We start from the raw sequence: 25,357 nt of genomic DNA on the forward strand, positions 1-25,357 counted from the left end.
CTGGAATGACTAGTTTATGTCAGCTCTTAGAAGGAAACTTAGATGCAAGACGGAGAGTGATGGAAAGAAGCAGCCATGGGGAAAATCAAGTGCTCAATAGTAATTTTTTCTTTTCTTGTGGAAGTTAAAACAAGGTTGCTCCATCAGTACCAAGGGTACCTGTATCTCTGGGGCCTTGTGTGAGGAGTGCATTGCCCTGGGGGAATTCCTGATGCTGAACATTGAATGTGCTTCTCTTGAAGCCTTCCCTTCAGTGGGGACATACAAAAAACAGGAGTCCATCTCTTCTCAACCAGGCTGCCTGTTTTCTCAAAACCATTTAACTTAATGCCCTTGGAGACCTCAGTTTCTCTGTCAGACTTAGCCAGTTTGACCAACAGATTGAAAGGTCATCAGAGAGCATAAAACATGAGCTATATAAACTTCATTTCCTTTGGAAACTGGGAAAAAAAACCCCAGCAAAACATTTCCTTGCACAATTCCCAATAAAAAATTTTTTGATGTTTTCTTAGACCTATTTATATCTGAAGAGAAAAATAACAGCTGCAAAAAATCAAGTTATTAATGTGCCTTTCTTGGCTATTCCTTGCAAGCAGAGAAATAATAGGAAATGTGACTTTAACATGCAGGCAGTTGTCATCTGCAGATACCTGTATGGAGCTTTAAGTAAGATGGAGTCAGAAAAGGATTTCTAATAGGTTGGCTGGGTGTCTTCTGCAACAAAATAGGTTACAGATAGTGTGTCTTAATTTTTGTGCAGTTCTGGGTTGGGTTGTTTTTTGTTTGTTTGTTTGTTTTATGTAATCAAATGCTATTAGAAATACCCACACTGTGGTTTCCCTGATGTGGCTTAAAGCAGAGACCAGAAGGAATACCCAAAATCCTGTGGTGCAGCTCGCATCGGCCATGCCCCACGTGGAAGGGGGGGTGGCTCCCATGGCAGTGGGACCACTCTGTGTTTTGATTTCATTGTCATGCAAGATTAGGACAGTCACAGGGGTTAAATCTGGGCACAGTCTGGCCGTGGGCTGTGGTGCATTTCCAGTGTGTAGACAGGCACTGACTGATTCACCACCCCTGAATACAAGTTTTTCACCACTGTAACATTGTTTGTTTCAGCAGCATTTTTCCAGCAGTGACACAGCAGTGAGTCATAGCCCATTTTTTCCTCCTAAATGCATATATGCACATGATTTCCAAAATTAGAAGGGATGGCTAAAGGTTACTTCCAGGCTATGCTGTGTTTGCTGGGAGGCTCTAGCAGTGACCATTCTGAGTCAGTGATAGTAACAAGGCTTCTGCTGGTTGTTTTTGTTTTCACTAGGGCAATGATACTGAGCATATCATCAACCTGAAATAAAATCAGGTCTTACAAGTAACACATTTCGTACTGCTGCATGTTAACCACTAGGTTGTTAATGAAAGACTGTGAAATTTTGTACCACTTCCAGCATAAACATCTTTCATCCTAATTTCTCCAGAAGTGCAGGGGAGTTGGGAAACTGATTTGTGTTGAAACCAGGGTTTCATCCTTCCTGTGCCACTCTCTCCTACATCATAAAATTGAAAATGAAAAAGCAGAACCTTTCTGTGCTACCTCTGTGCAGTAGTACACAGTAGCATCCTGGCAAAAACCAAGACTGCAGACTTAAACTGCAGGCTGCTGGATGTTCTTTCTCATTTCCTGCTGCTGCCATGCCTCCCCAGAGGCAGTTTCTGTCTCCAGCACCCTGCAGACTTACTGCCTTGAGACACTGGTGCTGGGAGTGTCACTCTTTACAGAGGATGCTGCCTCATTCAGTCACACTTTCTACAAGCACACAGGAAAAGACTGTATTTGCTTACAGTTCTCTAGCCCTAAATCTTTTTCCTTCAGGGGTTTTTTCATTCCTGGAACTTATTCTGAGTTGGACCTTGGCTCCTTGGCTTTTTTCCCCTCTCTGTTCCTTTGGTGTTTCATTTTCTTCTCACTCACCTACACACAGGCCTGCACAAACCAGTAGCCCTGTGCCTCCCCACACCTTGCAAGGGCTTGTGCTTTGAAATACGCTGATCATAAACACCTTTCATGTCTCTGTCACCAGACACCACACATGAGTGTACCTGGGCCAAGCTGTCATCTGACATGAAAACAGCAAACAATATGAGGGAGAAGAAATAAATATCTTTCTTTGGAAAAAACTATGGGTTTGGTTCCGATGTGGGCTTTCAAGAAGCCAGGGTAAAGGCCGGTGATTTCTTTGTTTCCTTTCAAGGTATAGAGGAGGGAAGATACCTGGGGAGAAGCTGGAAATTACTGAGGCTTTGGGAGGATACAGCAAAGATCATCTTAGGAACTGTAGAGCTCAGGGGTCTCGACTATTTGATGACGATAAAAGCTGAGACCCCTGAGAAATGCGCTTGTTTCTCTGTCTCGCAGGTTCATGAAGACCCCAGATGAGATCATGAGTGGCCGGACAGACCGCCTCGAGCACCTTGAATCCCAGGAACTGGATGAACAAATATACCAGGAAGAGGAGTGCTGAAGGAACCAGGTGCGCCACCTCTGTGGGTGCAGGGGAGAAACATCTGCCTGAGGTCGGCACGGTTTGGGAGGGGAAGCAACAACACAGGAGCAGTCCTTAGGTCGCTGCTTAGCCTGAAGACCACGCAGGACCTGAAGCACCTTAACACAGCTAACTAACCGGCAGAAGTGGTGCTGGCAGGAAAGCAAAGGGGAGAAAGCCTGGACTTATGCACTGCTTCACTCTTCTACCGAGTCTCCCTTGAGTTTTTTCTTTCCTTTTGGCTTGTTTCAGTTTTGGGGTTTTTTTGACATTTTTTTTTCCCTAATAAACATGCAGTTTGACTTTCCTTATCTCACATGGGACAAGACATCAGATTATGCTTCTTCTTTTTTGGTTTTTTGTTTTTAGAAGGCTTTCCTATGGAAATAGAGTGCTCTTATTTTCTGTTCAAGTCTCATGACACGACACTGCATAAACAATAGCAACACAGAAGGGATTTGCTCAAGGCTTCCAGTTCGCTTGGATCAATTTATCTGTGCTGCCACTGGGAAATGTGTTGAAGCTACCAAAAGAATTTCTCACACATACCTGTCAAATGAAGAGGAGACACCCTTCACATGTAGGCTGGGCTGTCATCCCCACATAGCTTGGGCTCACACAGAGTACTCTGAGTGGCTGTTAACTGCTGGAATATGGACCAAAACCAATCACCTAAGTGCTCCAGAGTGGAGAAAAATAAATGTGACAAACCTTTGCAAGTGACTATCAGTTAACATTTTCCCTCCTTCTGGCAAAGAAGTGATAGAATGGAGGAGGGGGAAGGAAGGGTGGGGACAAATACATATATATATATATCTATATATATGTGTATATATATATCTAAAAATTCCATATATATATATATATATATAAATATATATATATAGTCCCCCCCAGTATATTCACAACGCAGAGTTGTGAATTTCAGTTCAGAGTTTTCTATAAAAAGGAAAGACTGAAGCATCTGTAATTACAGAAGGAAGGGGTGTTTCTCATACCTGCTAGCAATTTTGGGGTGAAAGGTGAAGGACTGTTCCTTACATCACAGGGAGAAAGCAAAGGGATTCATCACATGGTTTGTATTACTCAGAAGCCTCTCCAGGATCATTTTGTGCTGCTGGAGAGGTAGATGATTCACCACTCCAAAATCTGATGTTAGAGAACGAGAGACCAAATAGCTATACTTATATCTTGTAATTGATTTTGGCTTTGTTTTGGGATTTGGTTTTTTTTGTTGTTTTTTTTTTTTTTTTTTAATGCCTCCCACTGCCCTCCCCCATCCTACAGCTCTGCCATCAAGGAAGCTTGTCCCAGCTTGCCTGTTTTTAACATGATTTAAGACAAGAGAAGAACAAACCCTACACCCGTGTTGCTTTCTTGGTTTGGGGTTTTGTTCTGTTTGCAAGGTGCCTCCATTTGGTTTGCTGCACTGAGGGTGTTTGGCATTAGGCAAAGAGCTATGTCTAGTTTGGTCACAGAAAGCTCAGCAGTCCTTGATGCCCAAACAAGAGAAACTGCTGACCTGTTTCATTTCACAGCTTGAACCACCAGGACAGGAATGTCTGTGGTGTCCAGTGATCCATCAGCAGTGGTCCTTTGAATGGAAGGAAGATCTAGCAGAAATTATGCTTGCAGAGGTAGGAGGTGTATAGGAAAACTGCAGGAATCACATGGTGCCTGAAAGAAAGCATGTCCACAGCAGTGCATTAAAAGCAGAAAGCCTCTTTAATGGAAACATAAAAGAAACTAGATCTGGAAAAAAATCAAAATGCTAATCTAATCCATTTCAACCAAAAAACAAGGTACATTCCCATGATAGAGCTTTTATCAGCTATTAAACCAACACAACATTTGCTCTTTCCACGTATTTAACAAGAGGGTTAATCTATCCAGGAAAAAATGTCACTCTGCAATGAACAGTGTCCCCTGTGTTTAAACAGAGATAGGCCAATCTCACCAAAGACTTAATATTGAGTCACAGGTCGTAGAAGGAACAGCTTTGTTAAGGGTGTAGATAAGCATCGTACAACAAGGAGAGATTTTGCTGAGCCAGTATCTGATGAGGAATGACAGGGTGTACATTTCTCCCTGAGCTTTGCCCAGCCACATTTTCCTATAAAATCACAGTAAGTTAAAAGTCCCAGCACACCACATACTTGATCTTTTCTGCCTCAAAATAATGGACAGGGGAGTGTTTTTTAGCAATGTGTCACCTGTTTCTGTTGTGACTGTGAGGTCCTTGGAGCTCATGAGGCGTGAGATTGGGAGACGTGGGACTTCAGTAGTCACAGATCTGAAACCTAAGGTCCCTTCAGATCAAGGGCCCAAGGAGTTGCTCTGTCACTTTGCTCAACTTGCAGCCAGGTCTCAGGAGCTGGAATGGTGAATTTGATAGATGGAGTGTAATCAGAAGTACCAATGTAAAGGAAGGCTGTGGCTGGATCCTTGGTTGTCCACTGGTAGAAAGTTTTTTCAGAGGATGGTTCATCCTCTTTACTGCTGTGGTCTAGACAACTGCATAACTGCAGTTCTTTGCCCTGCTGTTACAAGATGGTGAGAGACCAAAGAAAAAAACCAATAGAGACTTTCTGCATAAAGTGCTCTGATGAGTCACAGCTTTTTGTCATGGCCAAGGTGCACACTGCAGAATACAGAGAACAAGAGACAATCCACCCATTTCCTCACCATTATCTATCAAATTAAGTCCATCCTCAGCACTGGGTAGGGAAGCTTTGCAGTAGAAATGTTCACCTTTACAAACAAATGCAATCACTTCCACTGCAGAATCTCAGTCAAAGGGGAAGAAATGTTTGTGGCTGTTGGAAACTCTTCCCAGTTCATGCATAAAGGACATCTTAAGACAACATCATCACAACCACAGAGAAGGAGTTCTCTCAAGGCTGATGCTAGCTGGAATGAAAGTAGTCTTTGACCTTGGAAGAGGCCAGTCCCACAGAGGCCCTTCCTGTCTCCTGCCAGGTCTCCAGGTGCCAAAGGGAATGTTATGGGTGACACTGCCAGCTGCTAGGGCTGCAGGGCCTTGGGGCCTGTTGTGGGAACTGCAGGATTTGAACTGCTCTTGGGGTCTTGAAGTGAGTTTACTAGGTATGACTAAAAATAAAAAAGTAGGCAGGCTAGAGCAACTGCAGGAGGGAGATTCCCATTGATCTCACATCCACTGGCAGATCCATGGGAGTGCAAAAACAGCATTAACATCCTGAGCCATAGGAATGCATCGCTGCCTGCCAGGGCTAGCAAAGGTAACACTGTCTTTCCACCAACACTGACACCTGCCTTCCTCCCCTCCCCCAGTTTCTGATTTCCCAGTGTAGAATTTGCCAGCAGCAAAACAACCAAACTTTCTGCCTTTGCCACCAGAGCGAGTGGGGAAAGGGAGAAAGCATGTTGTTCTTGGAGACACACAAAAGTCACCTGGACACAGTCCTGGGCAGCTGTGCCTGGCTGGCCCTGCCTGGCCAGAGGGGTTGGAGCAGATCCCTGCCAACCTCAGCACCCTGCAAAGTTCTGAGTGGTTACGTGGTTATGCAGAGGTTAAGTGGGACTTTCATTGTCATCAGCTTGCTACAAGCCTCAGCAAGCCACAGGTCAGTCAGCTGGGACACGCTGCAGCTCCACTGCAGAATATTTTCTTGATTAAAGTTTGAAACCTGTTGACTGTCTCTCCATCCAGAGAACACTACTGGGGACCTTTCTGTGAACACTAAGTTGCTGCCATCCTCCCGTATTTCAAACTCCACATATGCATTCTCCAGATCTTTTTTGTCAGACTGCAACTGTACGCGAATCCAGCGTTTGAGGTCTTTTTTAAAAAAAAATAAAATTCTAGTGTTTTTATTGATGAAGGCTTTTGTTTTTTTAAGGTGTGGGGCTAAGGGACTGAATCAAATGAATGTAACAAAACAAAAACAAACAAGCCTATTCTCAGGGCCAGTGAGTTGCAAATAATTTTTTAAATGCTTGTAATTACATCATCTCAATAAAAAAAAATTTAATATAAAAGCAGGAATGCCAAATTTGTTGGTGCAATCATTGCTACAAGGCTATTTCTTTTTAAGAGCCATGGTACCTAAGAGCAGCCCACAGCAGCTGTTTTCCATCAGGAAATTAAACCTGCAGGCTCCCCCTGCCCAAACACGTATGAGCAGTGCCTTGATCTTCCCTGGGTAGGGCTGAAAAGTTACTGCTATCCCTTGAAATATGTACTTTGCTGTCTGTCCTGAAAGATAAGCCAAGTAGTCCTCTAATGACTGGATGGATGCACCTGGTTCTCCTTCCTTCTCTTGGAGTGGACGTAGAAGAAAAAAGAAAAACCAAACCTTAGTTGCTGTGATGACTGATGCATCTTTTTAGCTTGCTTAACAGGCCAGATCAACGACTGTGAGAACAAGAGGTTTTAAAGAATATTCATCTTTGCAAACCAGTCTAGAAACCCAGCCTGTCTCTTCCAGCATAGCAGGACTGTATTTTCAAGTGGTCATCCCTAACCTGGAGGTGAGGGGAGAGCAAGATGAGGTGAGACAAACTGCTCCTCACTGTCCCTGTCTCCTGCATGGTGGGGCTTCTGCTGCTTGCTTTTGACAGTGTGAGGCCTCTGGGGGGCTTCTGAACATCCCTGCTCCAGAGATGCCATCAAAAGCCACACCAAACAAACACATCCTTGCTCCAGAGAGCAACCACTGACCTCAGTTTGAAACCCCAGCAATGGGTTTCAAACTTCCAAGCAGTACAGAAAGAGCCACTTAAAAAAAGATGTGAGGAGAGAAAGGATGCACTGCCACAGCATGAAGCCCAAAACCAAACGTGCTTTGTTAATCACCTGAAAGAAAAGGTTGGTGTCTCAGTGTAAGTATTCCAACAGCACAGGAACAGGTGGATCTGCCACATGTCAGGTCTGCCCATCCTGGATTCCCACACACCTGGGGATCTGCTGGTTACACTGGGTTCACCACAGGCACACCTTGCTCAGTTCTGCTGCAGCCTGCTCACCATGCAGAACTGGAGGCTGAGCTAAATTACATCCACCTGATGGGAGAAAGATGCAACTTCATGAGCTACTTCAGAAGAAATGTCCCACTGCATGTTGCCATCTGGCCATGCCCAGCAAGGGGAAGGCTGCAGAGGGAGGAAGGGAAGGTTTGCAGCCTGGTTCAAGGTTTCACCACCCCAAGCAGCTCCTTAGAGTCCAATAGAGAGCCAGGTGAGGATGAACTTTCCAGGACCCACTTCCAACATAACCAAGAACATGAGGTGTGAAGAAGTCAATGCCAGGGCAGCCAGAACTCCAGCACAAAATGTAAGACAGGACTGTGCCAATGGTGAACAAAATCACATCTGTTTCTTCATTCTAGGCGTCCCTACCTGTTTTCCACTATCAACTGAGAAGTTTTATATAATTTTGAAGTCAGAGCAGAAAAAGAGGGGCAAGAGCCTGTCTCCCTGCCTTCATCCCTCTATGCTCTTTCCTCACCTTGTTGCCTTGAAAAAAGGGGAATGGGTTGTGGATGCTCAGCAACCAGCTCAGCCTGAGCTGTGCCAATGTCACCAGTGAATGAAACAGCCTTTTTCCTCCTCCCCTGTGGCAGCACTGTTGTAGCCCTGCTGTAGCAGCCCTCACTTGCTCAAAAGGACACCACTAACAGTGCTTAATGACCATTTTCCAGGGTTAGTCATCATAACTCGGGCACCCTGGCTACTTACTGACCGTCTCTCCACCCTTGGCTAGATGTCCAGTGAAGGGCAAGGCTTAGGTTGTTACTCTGCAGGACACCCATTTCTTGGGATTCTTGGCAGACTGGGGCAGGCAAAATGTACAAGTGGAAAAGAAGTAATCTGGCGATTGCTACAGAGAATTGGAGCACTACACCTGTTTTCTTCAGTGTTGTCCATTTGTCAACAAAATCAAGTGTGTGCATCTCCTCCATCCTCAGTGCCAGCACAGGACCAGGCTGAGATATCAATTTAAAACCAGGCAGACCCTCTTTGTGTGACTGGTGTCACAAACATTTAGGGGGAAAAAAGGAAGGCACAGTACCCTAACTATAAGACAGTAGAGGTCGTTATGGCTGATACAATCAGTTGTAAAACCTGCAGGGACACATCAATCTCTCTGCCTCCTGCAAACACCTCTGCATAAAGTTTCCCAGCATCTCAAAGTGCTGGAGAACAGCCACAACAGGAAGAATGATAACTGTTCAGGAATTAGAATTGATCTCCTACTGCCTGATAAACACTGTTAGCCTGGGGTTGTTGACTTGAAGCCAAGTTCTGCTAAATGGACAAAGTTTCCAAGTCAACCCTTCCTGGTGTTTGACAAGGTGAAGGAAAGGAACTGAAGACAGCTCAAACAAAGCAGACATTGTTTCCAGTAGGCTGCAGAAAATGTGAGTGCATGACCCATCAGAAGAAAGTGAGGAAAAGAAGCAGGGGTTGCATGAAAGCTGAGGCAAGAAGAGTCAATTTGGATGATCCAACAAGGAAAGTGGGGAGTGTTCACCACAGGAAGGGCCAAGGCCAGTAACTTTCACTTGGCCAATGTGTGCTTGCAGGATCTGAGCAGGCCTCTATTCAAAGCCCTGCAAAATGAGGACTCCACCTCCTCTGTACCACAGGTTAGTCATTTCCTGAATTAAAATGTATCCCTTTTTTCCATTTAATTTGATCTTAATCCTGTTTCCAACCATTACTTTTCACTGTGCTTCTCCCCTCCCCTCACCTCCCCTCTCCCTTCCCCACGATATTCCTACTGCAGTCAGTGCAACTTTTTTTTTTTTTTTCCAGCTAAGTAAGTGTCTTAGGTTAGCTTATTCCTATTCCCATACCTTTGCTTGACAGGTAATTTCAAAATTATAATAATTTAGAAATTATAATAATTTGGAGGGAGGGGGTTAACATTTTCCATTTCAAGAGAGGCTCCTGCCTTCCTTAGCAGACACCTGTCTTTTCAAAGCAAGATAGTAAGCAAGGGAAGAACTGAAGCTCCTTAGTGGCTTCCTGGAGGGGCTGCTCCTGGCCTAGAGAGCTGCAGGACACATCCACACTTGTTTCTTGGAGTGCTGACCAGTTCTTCCCTGTAGGAAAGGTTCCAGAGAGTGCATCGGTCTATTGAGAACTGGCTGATACGAAACAGAATGGGGAAAGGGAGGAACACACACTGAGGTGTCCTTCTGGTCCCAAGAGAACCCAGATACATGCAGTATGCTTCTTCCAACCCTCCAGCTAGGGTGGGAGATTCTCTTTCCACTTGGGAATGACCCTGGGGAGGTTGCCTGAAAATAGAGTAGCAAACACATCAGCAGAAGAGGCTGCCTGTGTCTTTTCTTTATTTCTTTTCAAAATATTTTTATTGTTGGTGAATGCTCTTTGGAGCATGCTGCCTCACAGATTCTTACTCCCCAGCTCACATTCCAGATCACTCCTAAAATTTCCATGGAATCAGCAAGCAAGAATAATTAATGGGCAGACAAATTTCACATGGCCAGGACTTCACCAAGTAGTGAATTCACATAATCTGACCCACCACTGAAATTTCCTCAACCTTACACAGAACAGGAGGAAAATGGGCCAGAGAGACCTGCCATCCTACAGTAACAATTTCATGCATGAGATGACACCTTTGCTCTGCTAATGCCAGTGGAAATCAGAGCTGCATACAGTCTGTATACAGCAACACAGAGATCTGAGAAGTGTCCATAAAATATATCCTACCCAGGAAAAATTGAGGGTTTACTACAAAAGTAAAACTTAACCCTCTGTCCTGGGTTGTAATATTGGGGTGTATGCCATTACCATGTCAAGCTGCAATTCTTTTTTTTTTTTTTTCTTTCTTTCTTTTCTTTCTTTTTTTTTTTCTTTTTCTTTTTCTTTTTTTTTTTTTTTTTTTTAGCCACATGGCTGATATGATCACAGTGTTCTATTGTGAGATGCTCCGCCCACAGGGAGGAGCCAAACGATGCAATCAAGGATATAAGCAGGGCTGTGCAGACAGCAAGGGGATCTCCTCTTCCAAGGGGAACAGCTGAGACCTCTGCACTGCACCTCCAGAGGGAAACTCCATCAGTCTACAGGAGCACTGCTTGGAGAGAACCATATCTGCTACCACTGCCCCAGCCAGCAAGTGTCAGGTTGTATCTCTGACTTTGTCAGTGGTTCTTCTTTTGTGCTATTGTATGTATTTGGTTCTTTGTTCCCTTTTCCTAGTAAATTGTATTTCTGACTTAGAGCCTCTCACTGGTTTTGCTTTTCAAACCAGGACACCCTCACAGCAACCTTCTCAGCCAAGTCAATTGGAGTGAAAGCCACAGCAATTTATTTTGATGGTACTTTGCAGAGACCTGTATTCAGTCTTGACATCCCAACACAGATGAACTGACAGTACAAAACCAGCCTCAGACCTAAGGTCTCTCAAGGACTGAGGCATCCAGTGCTGTCAAGTCATGTGTTTCCCAACTGGAAGAGTTTCAATAGCAATAATTTCACAGCAAAAGGCTGTTGTACAAAACAAAGGACCCACTTCAAAAAAACAAGCCAGGTCCATCTCAAGACTTTGGAAACTATGGTCCAATTTCCTAAAGGACTGATTAATCTACAGTTTTCATTGAAGTCAACAAAACCCATGGATTTTGCATGGGATGGGGTAAAGGAGAGATGCTCAGTCCCTGCTGAAACGCCAGCAACAGAACATGGCTGTGGGTGTGAGAGGCAATTGTGAAAGGGTAAATCTGGGAGAATTTCACAAAGAAGGAAATATTTTTCATTCAGCCATAAGTCTTTCAGGAAATTATTCATTTTCCAAATGAAAACATTTTCTTTAAATTCAAAACAACTGTTTTTCTCCCAGCTTTTGTTTACAAAAGAGAGAAGTCTTTCAGCTCTGTCCTTTTTAATCCTTCCTCCATAAAATGTCAACCAAGCCTTGTGTCTTGGGTTGGGAAGTCATCTTTTGGGGAAAAAAAAAAAAAAAGTAGAGTTGTGAGGCTTTGCTGAACAGCTGTAGCTACTGTTGCTGCAGAGGGGAAAGGGAAGGAAGAGAAATTCTTCTCTTCCCCACCTGTTAGTGATGGGCACAAGGCTGTTTGTAATGAGCTCGTTAGACCCCAAGGCTTACTACCAGAAAAGCAGAGGGGAAAATCGATTCATTCACCTTGTCAAGAGCAACTTAAGCAGTCCTAATCAGAAAACAAGCATCTAGTTCACTTCTACTTCTTCCACCTTGATTCTTTTTATGTAAGACAGATGCCTCCTGTGGGTCACAGCCACATGTGGTCTGTATGCAATGAGTGAGCAATTTCCAATCCACAGAATAAATGTCCTGTTGTCTTTTGCTCTTTTGATCTCCTGTTTCACTGCAGTGTTGGCAGCATCCCTAGGAAGCCACATGAAAAAAATCACAGGCTCTGTGCTATATCTGAGTCTCTCCCTAAGCCCAGCTCTGCCAGAAGTGGGGACATCTTGCAGGTGACATTTGCTCCTGTCCTCCACCAAACTAAGAGCTGTGGTAATAATGTGACCAATTGGGCAAATGATTTGCTTGTAATTTAAATCTTATGGATGCTGAAACAAAAGAAAATTGAATAAAATTCAGACTGTGGACACAGGAGCTGTCTCTGAGTGTGTTGGCTGCCTTTTGCCTCTGTGAAAATTGACAATGTCTTAATGTTTAACCAAATTGAGAACATATTGGTAAATCCATCTAATTACAGGAATGGATGCCACCTGCGTGAGAAAGAAGAGGTGTCAGCCCAGGGGCAACCGTGAGTAGCTGTTACAAAGCAGCAGGAGACAATACACTGCTGCCAGGAGCACCTGGATAAGCAGAGGAACACATAGCTCCATCTACAACTAACAAGGGGGAAAAAGGATAAAACCAGTAAAGAACCAGCTCCCCAATTCTTTCTGCTCCTGTTAGACATCCTTGGGAGCAGCAACACAACCTGCCTCACCCTAATCTACAATAAGGAGTCTCTCTCTGCAGCCTCAGATGTTAGCCTGATACACCCAGGTGGTCCCATGTCCTCTCACATCCCTCCTGGTGCCAGCACCAGCCCTTTGGCAGCTGCCATGCACACTGACCTGGTGAAAATAACCTGCACAGAAGGAAGAGGCTGGTTTTCAGCTCCTCAATCTGACTCACTGCCCAACCACACAAACAGCAGTGCTGCTGTAAGATGGATAGTGGGAAAAAGCATCCCAAAGTGGGGAGCAGAGTGGGAAACCACAGCCAAGCTGGATCCCACTTGGGCCAGCTCTCCGTGGCCATCTGCCTCCCATGACATCTAACCCAACACACCCACAAATATTTTCACTTTTGAGCAAACCAGGCTGGAAAAGTAAATTCCTAGGGCAGTCTTTGCATACTGTCAGACAGTGTGGCTGTTCTGCTATCTGTGCTTCAGAAGAGCTCATATGTGCACTGCTCTCTGAGGCTTTCTGCTGCAGCCCTCACCACTTACTTTCTACCTTTCAATTATGACCTCCCTGACTGCTCTGTGCAGCCATCTGACAGTGACCCAACAGTTTTGTTTCAAAAGAGTCTGTAGCTCCTTTGTGGGGGGGTTCATGGGGGGGCAGAGAAACAAGAGCAGGGTAGAGGAACATGGAAGACAAGCAGCACTTCCATGATTTGTACAGGACACCCAAGTGCCCTGAGTCATTAGTGCTGCCCCTTTATTCACCCAGGAGCACCGTGTATCTCCAAACAATACTGCTGCCTGCCATTGGTGGCCTCCTGTGTCAAGACCCTGTGTGAAGGCTTTAGAGAGAAGCCCCATCTTTTCCAAGATAAAAAACCACTGGAGAGAAAGTTAACTTCAGTGTACATTATATCTGATTATCCAAAACACAGCATGGTGTCCTGGATGCTTCCTTGGCGGTGTGGCACACACTCCAGCATCATCTCATATTTGATGAGGTGTTGGCCTCAGGACTAGCCACCTCCACACAAGATTGCTGAAATTTCCAGGCTCTGAAATCCCCATGATATTCACTTGCCAGCTCACACCAGTATTTTGGTCTTCACAGCCTCAGTGAAGATGAACTGGGGGAAGATGATGCAAGGTAAGTGGGTGTTGCTCTATTCACAGAGGCAGCAGGTACTTTCCTAATGTCCCTGATTGCCCCAAGACATTTCCCCTCACCTTGAACCCTTCTGGTCCTTTGCTGCCTGGTAAAGTCCAAGAAAGACACTGAGGGGATTTTGGGGGTTCAGTTTTGTCATTTAGCAGCATGTGAGGAGTCATTAATTAACTCTGTGAGCTGTTTTTATTTTTTTTTTTAACATCTTTACATAAGTATGACACTAGGTGTGCAGATCTTTGTTTGCATTGATAGTCAACAACTTCAGAGCCCAGCAAAAAGGCACAAATGCCTGCCAAAGACAAATTGCTTTCGTTCTCTTCCCTCCCCGTACAAGGAGGCAAGAAGGATAATTGCAGTAGGTGTTATATTCCCCACCCACATTTTTTTCTCACTGCCAAACACATTGCATCAGGAACAATTAGAAACTCTTTCCTTGTGTGGGCCCTTAGCCTATGTATAAAATGTACAAACATTTTTCTTCTTTAAAACTAAGCAAAACAAAATCCCACCTCGGATATGGACTCACTTTCAAGGAGCTGGTAAGTTCAGCTGGTAAGGTGGTGAACTCAGTGGGATAGCTACAGCCACAGAGGCCAAGCTGATCTCCCAAACTGAGGAAGGGAGAAAAGGATGCTCAGGGACTGTTCATTCCATCAAGGAGACAAAGATAAAATGAGAAAGAGCGTTCTGAAAGTTACAGCTGCATGCACTCATGGCAGAAGGATCACAGAAAAACCAGCTTAGATCTGCAGCTACTTCTGCTTCTGCCAGTGATGGTATGCTGTTCCCCAAAGGACCTTCCCAAGAAGCAGGGGTCTGTAACTCGGTGTGATAAACTGGCACAGGATAAAATATGTGTGATGTCTATATTCCAGAGCTATGACTGTGATAAGGTGGAGCAGAGCAAGGCAGGAGCCCTTGCTGGCTGCTCGTGTGCACCTTCAGCCCCCTGCCAAGGGCTGAGCCCAGCAGCCTTCAGCACCAAGCTGCTGTGCCTGCCCCAGGCTGTGTTCCTCTCAACAAGGGTTCTCTGGGGTCCCCTGCATCTCCAGCCCTCACCCTCCCACCCAGCAGGCACCAATCTATCACAGTGCTTATCGCTTTCTCTCCTCTGACACAAAATAAAATGATCCCCACCTTGCTGCCAACAGCCTTAACCACATCACAAACAAGGAGGAATCTACAGAAGTATTCAAAACATCTGGATGTTGTGCCACCACGGCAATTAAATCCACGCTCACTTTCTCATACAGCACCCGGGGGAAAACTGACAGCGCAGCAGGGCAGAGGAGGACGTGCTGTGGTAAGTTCGGCTTCCTCAAAGCCCAGATCTGTGTTGCAACCTCTGAAACCACCCTTATTAGCAGGCCGTGTCCCAGGAGCCTTGTCCTCGCTCTGTGGGGGGCTCCTTTGGAGGACAATCCATGTGCCCAGGAGGGACTGCAGTGCCCAGGGCTGCGTCTCCAGCGCCAGCATGGCACTGAGGAGCTGGGGCACAGCAGCAGCTGAGCAGGGCTGAGGAACAGGAACGTCCCCCTGCTCATCACTAGCAGAATCATGGAATACCCTGAGCTGGGAGGGACCCACAAGGATCACTGAGCCCAGCTCCTGGCCCTGCACAGACACCCCGACAATCCCACCCTGTGCATCCCTGAGAGCGCTGTCCAAACGCTCCCGGAGCTCTGGCAGCCTTGGGGCCGTGCCCATTTCCTGGGGAGCCTGGGCAGTGCCTGAGCACCCTCTGGGGGAAGAACCTTTCCCTGATATCCAGTCTGACCCTCCCCTGTCCCTGGTACAGAGAGCAGAGGTCGGAGCTGCCCCTCCTCCCCTGAGGAGAAGCTGTGACTGCACTGCTGCCCTCAGTCTCCCCCAGCTGCACAGACCAAGCGCCCTCACACGCTTCCCCTCAAGGCCCTTCACCCTCCCCGTGCCCTCCTTTGGACACTCACTAACGCCTTTATGTCTGTCTTGCATTGTGGCACCCGAAACATCACACGATGTTCGACGTGAGGCTGCCGCAGAGAAGAGCAGAGTGGGACAATCCCCTGCCTGGCCCGGCTGGACCTGGTGTCCTCCAGGACATGGTGCTTCCATGCCAGGCCAGGCTCCTCTCCCTGCTCCAGAGGAGGAGGAGGCCAGGCAGGCACCCACTGCGGGTGGGCGAGGAGAGCAGTGCAGCGGGGCTCCCCCTCACAGCCTGCCAGAACAGGCCTGCCTGCTCCTCCTTCCCTGCCTGCTCCCTCCTTCCCTGCCTGCTCCCTCCTTCCCTGCCTGCTCCCTCCTTCCCTGCCTGCTCCCTCCTTCCCTGCCTGCTCCCTCCTTCCCTGCCTGCTCCCTCCTTCCCTGCCTGCTCCCTCCTTCCCTGCCTGCTCCCTCCTTCCCTGCCTGCTCCCTCCTTCCCTGCCTGCTCCCTCCTTCCCTGCCTGCTCCCTCCTTCCCTGTTTGCTCCTCCTTCCCTGCCTGCTCCCTCCTTCCCTGCCTGCTCCCTCCTTCCCTGCCTGCTCCCTCCTTCCCTGTTTGTTCCCTCCTTCCCTGTTTGTTCCCTCCTTCCCTGCCTGCTTCTCCTTCCCAGAGCGCACAGCAGAGCTGGCAATGGTACCCCCATGGAAGACTTCTCATGGATCCCTAGTCCATCAGAAAGAACTCAGTTTGTCACAACGTGACTGCAGCAGTGCCTCGGCTTGGTGGCATCTCAGAGGATGAGAGGTGGGTTTCCTCCAGCCCCTTGGGCAGCCCAGGTGAGCTGCCTGGTTCCCTGCTGCTTCCACTACCTGCAAGCGCAGTGAGGCTGGCCTGGGGAAGCAGCTAGGCTGTCCAATGCCCAAACTTTCCAACCCTCATCCCTTGGACCTGTCCAGAAAAAATCCTCTTGGATATTCCTCATCATGACCACCAGTACTGACTTTTATTTTCTGCATCAGGCACACAACAGAAAAGAAACTGTAAACATTTAAATAATTTAATTGGGCACATTTTGACATCCAATCTTTTCTATCACTGGCACCAAGTTTCCAGTGAGGAAGTTGAGGAGCATAACAACACCACCTTAAAGTCAGGTAGCAGACTCCTACTGGAGGGCTGCACAGGAGCTCCCCAGCAGTTACTGCCTGTTATCCTTGAAGAAAATCCCAAGCCAGCATCCAAATGTACCTCATGTTACCTCCCAGTCTCTCACCCTTACGCTCTTGTTGCTTTCATTTCCTTTGGACAAGGCACATGCTCTCTCAATTATCTTTTCAGCAGAAGCTTCTAGTTTATTTGCAGCCCTCAAATACCTTTTTGTTCAGCTGATTTCATTACCTGGTAAAACATGCTCTTTGCAGCATGGGTGAGCTTGGCTTTACATGGATGTGTGCTGCCTAATGAAACAGGGCCCTGCTTACTCACTACAGTTCCTAGAAGTTCATTCAGCAGAAATAAAGAACAATTTGACAACTTGGCTACCAGGCTACAGGCTGCTGGCCAGTTTACAAATCAGTAACCAACCAGATGAGACTAAAATCCTCTGTCTGAGTTCAACTGGATGAGCTATTTTTGTGAATAGTGTATTTTCTGGGAAAAAGCCATTTCAGATTAACTGTCAAGAACTGCAAGTTCAGGTCAAGTGAAGCAAAGAGTTCCAGCTGAAAACAAGTAGGGGAAAAAAAAATGTAGCATTGAAGAAGTTTAATCTGGCATCCCTGAAAATTTTTTGTTCCAGAAATGTCAAATGGAAACATTTTGCTTTTTCACTTCAGGATGGAAATTTTCATTTAAAGATTGACCTAAATTTCTATAAAGAAGATATTAATTAAGAGGAATAAGAAGGAGACTATATCACTCTGGATCATGTATAGCATTTTAAGATAATAAGAAATGCTTGGCTTAGTTTTTTTTTATTTTTCAAGGGGAACAATATTCTGATCTTCTTTGCCTTGAACCAGGATTTCTCTGAAAAATATTCACCTTAGCCACTGAGCAAAACTATGACCACCTCCCTGCTGGGTGCTGCAAACACTAAGAACAGCTCAGAGTATGTCTTCAAGACTACCATTTTTGGTATGCACAACAAGGACCACAGAGAATTTACTCAAAATATCCAGGGACATAGGATGGGCAAGGAGAATAAGAAGAAAACTTTAGATCTTTTGATACATTTTTTCCTGTAATACAGTAAGTACTGCTGTCACTGACAGGGATCCTTTTTCTCCAGCTAAGTGAAGGCTTAACTTTCATCCCAGGGTCCACTTGAGGAACATTTTAGAGTCACAGTATTATCAATATGGGAAAATTAAATGCAGAGAGGGTTTTGAGCTATGATTATGTAATAAACAACCTGAAAATTTGGGGCGCCTGTGCTTTTGGCTGCCCGACTTTAGATACCTGCAGCCTGATTTGCATGAGCATTAATGCACTCAGAACTCCTACTGAGATCAAAAAAACAACTTGGTGCCTCTGCAAAAACAGGTTGCTGGCATCCAAAAGCAGAGGCACATGCATTTTTTCCAAAATCTGGGTCTGCACCTCTCATCTGAGGTGGCCTCTGAGTCAAAAGCAGATTTCAGCCTCAGCAGCTCCTGACAGAATTCAACCCAGTTTCTACCTCTACAAATATCCTGCAAAACCCCTCTTAGAACTGCAAAGAGAAAATTTACTCTGCTGTCCTCGCTCTTCGTTTTGGGTTTGTTTTTTTTTTTTTTTTTTTTTTTTTTGATTTGTTTTGTTTTTTTTTAATCATTCTGATTTGGGCCATTTCTTATAGAGCCTAGAGGTGCTAAAATTTCTCCACACCCATTGCAGGCCACTTACATGTGCATACACATGCCCAAGCATAAAAGGAGTCAGTTTATAGAAGACACCCAGAGATCTCACCGAAGAGCAGACAGGCACAGAGGTTTGGCAAGAACCCATTGTGTCCACAGGTGAGTACTGACCATCCGTGTTCTGCAGCCCTGGGGTTATCACTGTCAGAAAGCCACAGCAAAAGGAGGTAAATACAGACAATGTGCCATTAATCTGTGGCCAAGAGAAGGGAAAAAAAAAACCCACATCCTGCTATGAGAACAGCAAGATGGACTCCTGAACATTCTGCACAAACTGTGTGCTGTGTCTACCTGTGGAGTCTTGCATTTTGGAGATTTCTTCAAGTGGATGGAGCCGTCTCTATTTGGCTTGGAGAAGGAGCACACATTGGTAGAGCTTGAAAAGGGCAATATCATGCCCAGGGAGCACAACGTGCTAACAGCCTAACAATGACTGGGCTCCATCCAGCTGTGAGGGGCTGCTGGCTGCATTCACGTGCTTTTTGTTTCGTGTTTATCAGCCTGGCATCAGAGCAGGGTGATACATCTCGGCTCAGCGAGTGCTCTCTTCTCAGGAGGAGGGCAAAGGGTGAGAGGCTGAGTGCTTACAGAGGGTGAGGTAGGTACACAAATTAACCAAGCAGATTTCATCTAACCTTGTTTTCAGCTCTGATCTTCATCAAACACAGCTTGATAGCAGGCAAATTACTGCAGCCTAGAGAAAAGTCATCACACTGGGATGGCAGTGCCCGGGGCAGCACTGCCAGGTGCTGATGGTGCTGCAGAGGGACCATTTCTGAAGATGCTCGGCAGATTTGCACCCTTTGTCTTTCTTAAAGGCAGCATTAAAAGCCACACTTCCCTATGGAAGAGCAAGGATGGACAGAAAGCCAGAAGGGGGTGTTGAGCAGAGAAATCTAATAATTGAAAAAATTAGCCCAGGTGGCCACAGATACTCTGAAAATCTGTTCTGGCCAAGAATTATATTTCCTGTGAGTGATTTCATTTTGTCAGTCTGTGTTTCAAATCAACTTTGACACAACCTCAGCTACAATGGCTTTGAAGTCTGAACTAAATGTGCTATGGAGAACATTATTCATAACCACTCAGATGGAGAGGGAATATTTTTCTTTTGAAAGGTCCTGTCAAACCTGTCCTGTGCTTTGTTTACTTTCAGAGGCACTGTGGTCATTCCTTAGGAGGAAAGGGGATGAAGGAAAGAAAGGGCCAAAACAGTCTGGCAGAGAACAGCCTTCCAAAATCACAGATCAGAAATTCAGTAAAAAATACAGGGAACATTCCAGCTGGAAACTGCTGCTTTTTGTGGACAACTAGAAGTCTTGGGTCCACTCTGTGACACCTTGTACCTGTATCTGTTTTACAGAGAGTTAAGCTGCTGTACTTTGTAGGTCAGTGGTTCTATTTGCAGTGGCAAGGTGCAACCCATACAGCAAGTGTTTACATACTTGGATACCTCAAATCCTATGCAGTCCCCAGAGGGTGCAGCAATCATCTAGGATTTTACAGGGCAGGGATTGGCAGGGTTGGGGTTGCATACATACAGATCCACAAAAGCTTTGAAGATACATCATTTTTACATAGGAGTTATGAGAATGAGTTCTGACTAAAATCTGTGCAACAGTCATTTCAAATGCTCCAGGCCCAAATCTGCTCCCACAAAAGTCCCTGGAAAGACTCCAAGACAGCAAGCCAAGACCCTTGGTTTCTGTGCCTACTCTACTTTTAACACCTTTCCTCTGTTCATTTGTCCTCCACTTAGAGCTGTTTTGGGTTTTTTTTTTTCCTGTCTGACCATTTCTGTCATTGCATTCAACCAAACCTTCCTCTAGCACAGTGTCATTCCTTTAAAGTTTGTAAGAATGTGTTTCCTGAACTCACTATCTTTCATTCCCCTTCCTATTCCCTTTCCCTTTCCTCTTCCCCTTTCCTTCCCTTCTCAGGCTTTTTAGTAACACAGCTGGCTCTTCTACCCCAGACTCACATTTGGTATCACTTTGAATGTATCTTTCCTTCCTGGTGGCTGCTTCCTTCCTGCCCACTCCCAAACACTCCTCTGATAAGCATCACATTGCCTCCTGCTGTTCACTTCTCTTTTCCTTCCATGTCTCTTCTGCAGTTACCTTTCCTCCACTTCCATCTCTCAAGTTTATTTGCTCCTGAGGATCCTTTCAACTACCTCATCTCCTGTTCTTCCTTTCACATCACCCCAGTCTCTCATTCTCATCTCCCCCCAGTTTCTCTCCTCCTTGCTCCCTGGGCCTGCTTTTCTTTACTACACACATAATTCCCCAACACTTTATTTCTCAGAGAAGAAGCTAGGCATAGACAGGAAGGGTGATATTTTTATTATTATCATCAGGGGGATATATTTGTTACCTAAGTTAGATAAATAAACTCCTTATGCAATCAGTGGAGAAGAGTAGGACAACTTAGGAGGTTTATTAGATGTTGTCTTCCTTTATTGACTCTGTAGGGAACCCAACTGACTCCATCTGATTTAGTAGCCTGAAATTAATGAAGTCACATGAATATCCTCTCAGAGGATATCAGAGTCATAAAATGTTGCTCTAAACAGGATAATGGTTAGAAACCTGTTGTTTAGCTTCCCATGTTTTTCACCTTGTTTGCTTTGAGAAGCCCACTGAAAACCACCAAGGAGGTGGGTGAGTAAAAAGGAATATTAGTCTGGGAGAACACAAAAGCTGGCAGACAGGAGAGTAGGCAGCTCAAAGACTGTGCACCCTTCTGTAGCTGATGTCTCCATTCTTACTGCTATATCTTTAGGTGACTTCCAAGGCTATTAGACAATATTCTTTTACCCATACCTATTAAACAATGTTAGACAAATCCCATACCTATATTAGACAATATTCTCTTACCAAACTCTTACCTATCCTTTACTGAGAATCACTTGCAGCTCTATTCATTTCACCCACATAGAAGTGTTAGATTTTCCTTTTTCTTTTAATGAGAAAGAACTTGCTAGGTCCAGCTTTTCCCTGAGATCTGATAATATGCAGGGCAAGAATGGTGGTGGGAGGGCTCTCAGGACTCTCACAGTGAATAAACATGGGAATTTTCAAAACCAATTAAGAGTCAAAGAGGTGCAAGAAGATAAATACCAAGGAACTGTGGACATTTCAAGAGGAAATCAGCCTTTGATCTGAGATACAAAATAAAACTAGATTATTAAAAGTTTCTCAAGGTAAGTGTTTTTCCTCCAGTCCTGCTATTTTCTCTCCCCCTCAGCAATGTTATACAAGCACCTTGCTTTGTCAGAAGTACAAAGCACTTGGGAGAGTTCAATGCATCCAAAGTGACTCCAGAATAAAACAAGAAAAACCTTTCAGTGCAAGATTTGTGTAGGCGGGGGCAGAACACGGAGCACAAACAAGTGCCCTGTGAGAGACTGGAGGAGAAGCTGCTTTGATTCTGCAGAGAGAAGGAGCCCTCATCCTTTCTATGGCTTTCTCAATGTAGCTGAAAAGCTGCTCTCTGCCTTCCAGCCCTGCGAATTCCCACTCCAGCCTCGCTGTTGGTAAGCAGTACACAAAGCCCTTATCTCCCAAGCACAGCTTTAGATTATAGAGAGGGCAGCTGTCAAGAGAGTCTGTCAAGGCTAATGAGCACAGGGCTGACCCAGTGCTGCAGCAGAGGGGCACCTCTGGAGCAGCTGCTCGAGGCTGGGTTTGCAGCACAGCCAGATGCACATTTCCATCTTTTTCCCCTCTCCCTGCTTAGCTCCTATTGCTCTGAAGCTACGGCTTGCCCACCTGATCTCCCAATACCTCAGCAGCACCCTAAAGCCCTCAGAGCCCACAGGGATGTGCCATTTGCTGTGTGCCTGCCTCCACAGATGGGAGGGGTGTGCTTTGCCAAAGATCGTGGCTGTAAACTCTTTTTTGTTGCCTGTATAACTTTCTGTTTGTCTTTTTGTAGGCATAGCATGGCTTTTAAGCATTACAATCAAACAACCAGGGCAACTCATTCTGGTGGCCAATTATAATGGCAAACAGAAGAGGCTCTTGACCCATGTGGGAGCGGATAAAAGCCAGGTGACTCCATGGAGAACACCAAGATGCTTCCCAGTGAAGGAACATCATACTGAGGTGATACCCACTAAGTCAACATAACTACCTTCTGCCCTATGTTTTGGCATCACCCATCCAGAAAATGAGACTTTCTGACCAAACTATTGCTTATTCATTGCTTATTCTAAGAAAAAGCCTCTCAGTCCTCTGTGCTCTAAGGTTATTGCTTCACAGCACAAATTAGGAAAGGTAGAGTTGGTAGAGTGGAAAAAAGAGGAACCTTTTGGGAATAAATTGGTCTCTCATTACTATAAATGAAAAGCAGCTTAAGCCTGTTGAATGTGGAAATCACAAACATCCTGGTACATATTTTCCCATTCATATAATATATTCAGATAAATTGAAAGTGATCTTTTGTATCATACTTCCCCCACCATCCAATGCAGTCATTTCCCCTGATAAACTTCCTAGTGCTTTGTGTGGTCAAGTGTTAGATGTCCCCAAGGAATGAAGTTTCCACCACTTCCTTGCAAGGCATTGCACATCTCTCCATTGAGGACATTCCTGAGATTCAGTTCAATGTTGCTTTTACAGGAATACTCCCAGTACTCCTGATTATCCCCCTGCATACATTCTTAAGTAAATCTGGTTAGCATTTAGTTTTTTCTAACACTGGTGACAGTCCCTCTTTGTCATCTTCTGACTACTTCATGAAGAAAAATTTAGGAATGGCATATTCAGAGACAACATCCCTCCTGTTTTTTTGGTTGCTGTTCTTGAATCCCCTCCAGCATGCCTCTGCCTAGGAGTGCAATACACGGGACTCAGAGCAATATTCCGCATGCTCTGCCTTCCCACATGTAAGAGGGTGCCTTCCCACACATTGCCCACTTCTGCAGCTTAAGAAATACCATTTCCAATCAGCTAACTGCTATCATTCCTAGATCTCTTCAACACAATTTATTCCTGCTGCATATTTGAGTTTCAAGTTGTTCTTCTCAAGTTTGCATTTTTCCAAGTTGGAACTTGTAGTGTTGTTTTCCAGACATTCTTTAATCTCTCTTGAATTGCTTCATATCACTTTCCTGTTTATAAGGGTGTTCACAGTCTTTCCCAGAGCAGGATTGATGTTTTTCACTTCTTACAAAAAAAAAAAAAAAAAAAGAAAAGTGTCATTACACAAACCATCAGAACACTTAGGACAATTAAATATCTGCAGTGGAAGACACCCAATGCTCCACTTTACCTCTATCCTTCCTCTACTGCTCTGTTTTCTAAAATTTAAACCACCACTAAAGGGCTCGTGCAGTGTTTAAATGAATGCACCACAACCACAAGATCCCATGGATTTCATGTGAGTTCTGCTTACTCTGTGGAAAGCCACCACCATCAGTCACTAGTTCCAACAGCATAAGGACACTCATGTTGGTAGAGCTCATTCCCAAAAATTTACAATACCAAGTTTAGGAATAAAGCTTAGCTGTTCCCTGCAGAACATGGTAAGGCAGCCTGACTTTGGCCCTGAGCCCTGTAAGCTCTGTGCTCACACATCCCCCCACACCAGCCTGTTTTTCCAGACCACCACAGTTTTCTTCTGTTAAAACATATAGACAACCTTAGTTATGTCACCTTCCTTTTGGGATCAGTGTCTTGAGGTCTTCTCAGCACCTCTGCAGAGGGATGACACCAACTACCAACGTGTTCAGTGAAGATTGCCTATCCAGGGAAGGAGCTGCATATCAGGGAAGGAAATTGCATATCCATTTCTGCCTTTCTGGAGCATCAGCTGACCAGCACAAACCCATTTGGCACATGTAAGCTCAGAACTCAGCCAGTTTGGCATGTCTTTGTGCTCAGCACCTTAACTTGTAGAGACCATACTTCAGGATAACTATCTAGACACTAGATCTCTGGCCTTAAAACTCCCCCTCAGTGGCTGCTGTCTGGCAGAGGCTGGGAAAGGTCCATGGATAGTTTCAGAGTGGCCCAGGAGAGGCAGCTCAATTTTAATGCTTACAGCAGTACATTTCCAGTGGAAAATATCCAGATATTCATCCCCTTACGTTAAAACCACTGCCCAAAATAGATCTGTACTTGTGTCATAGATGACAATAAGAAACTCTGGGTGGGTGAGCAAAGTAAGAGTTTTCTGAGTATGCAGTTTCAGAGTTAGCTGCTTCCCTAACTGGCAGGCACGGAGGAATTTTTGCTGCTTTGCCTTGCAGTAGTCTATTTGATGAGCACTGTTACTCACAGCTGGCCAATCACCTCACCTTTATCACTTCCTAGAGTCCTGTGAACATCAACTTGGCAATTAATCTTCAGGAAGAAGCACAAAATAGTGTTGAGGGGTTTTGGGGTTTTTGTTTTGTTGGGGTTTTCTTGTGGAAAAGGAAGTATCTGTGAAAAATGTGTATTCCCTTCTGTTGTGCAAGTCTCAGAGCTGGGGCAAGACCAGTAAGTTTTTAAAGGGAGATGGCTACTGCTAGCAGAAATGACACCATTTTCAGTCTCACAGACACACTTTGGAAATGGATCCTAAGGATGTGAGATTAACAGGCAAGAGAAAGAGGAGCAGGTTTCTCTTCCCCCACAGCTACCAGAGCCCTCCTCAGGCTGCTGTCCTGTTGTTCCTACTTTCATATTCTTTTCTTCCCAGTGATGTCTGCAATGCCCTTGCTGCCTGAGGAGCTGATGGAGGAGCTTCAGTGTCTTCTCCCCAGGAGATGAATGTGCCATCCCACAGGGTCTGGGAAAGCTTCCTTGCTGTTTGTGCAGCAGCCACAGCCTTCTGGGGGACAGGTTTTATGCTGGAGGTGGTGGAGGCTTGCTTATTTACTTTTTTCTATCTTTCCCTCTTCTTTTTCCATTTCCTATTTATCTT

General features: G+C 45.3%; 1 protein-coding gene across 1 annotated transcript in view; it reads left to right on the forward strand.

Moving 5' to 3' along the window:
• The window catches only part of ETV6 (ETS variant transcription factor 6), a 151,064-nt gene extending 127,422 nt beyond the window's left edge, over positions 1 to 23,642 (forward strand). The window contains exons 11-12 of the mRNA XM_021529942.4: positions 2,420 to 9,175; positions 10,450 to 23,642. Of these exons, the coding sequence (XP_021385617.2) occupies positions 2,420 to 2,525 (106 nt within the window). The 3' untranslated portion in view covers positions 2,526 to 9,175; positions 10,450 to 23,642. The remainder of the gene's footprint in view (positions 1 to 2,419; positions 9,176 to 10,449) is intronic.
• The last annotated feature ends 1,715 nt before the right edge of the window (positions 23,643 to 25,357 follow it).

The sequence above is a fragment of the Lonchura striata genome, chromosome 1A (assembly GCF_050655825.1).
Source record: "Lonchura striata isolate lonStrDom1 chromosome 1A, ASM5065582v1, whole genome shotgun sequence".
Lineage (NCBI taxonomy): Eukaryota > Metazoa > Chordata > Aves > Passeriformes > Estrildidae > Lonchura > Lonchura striata.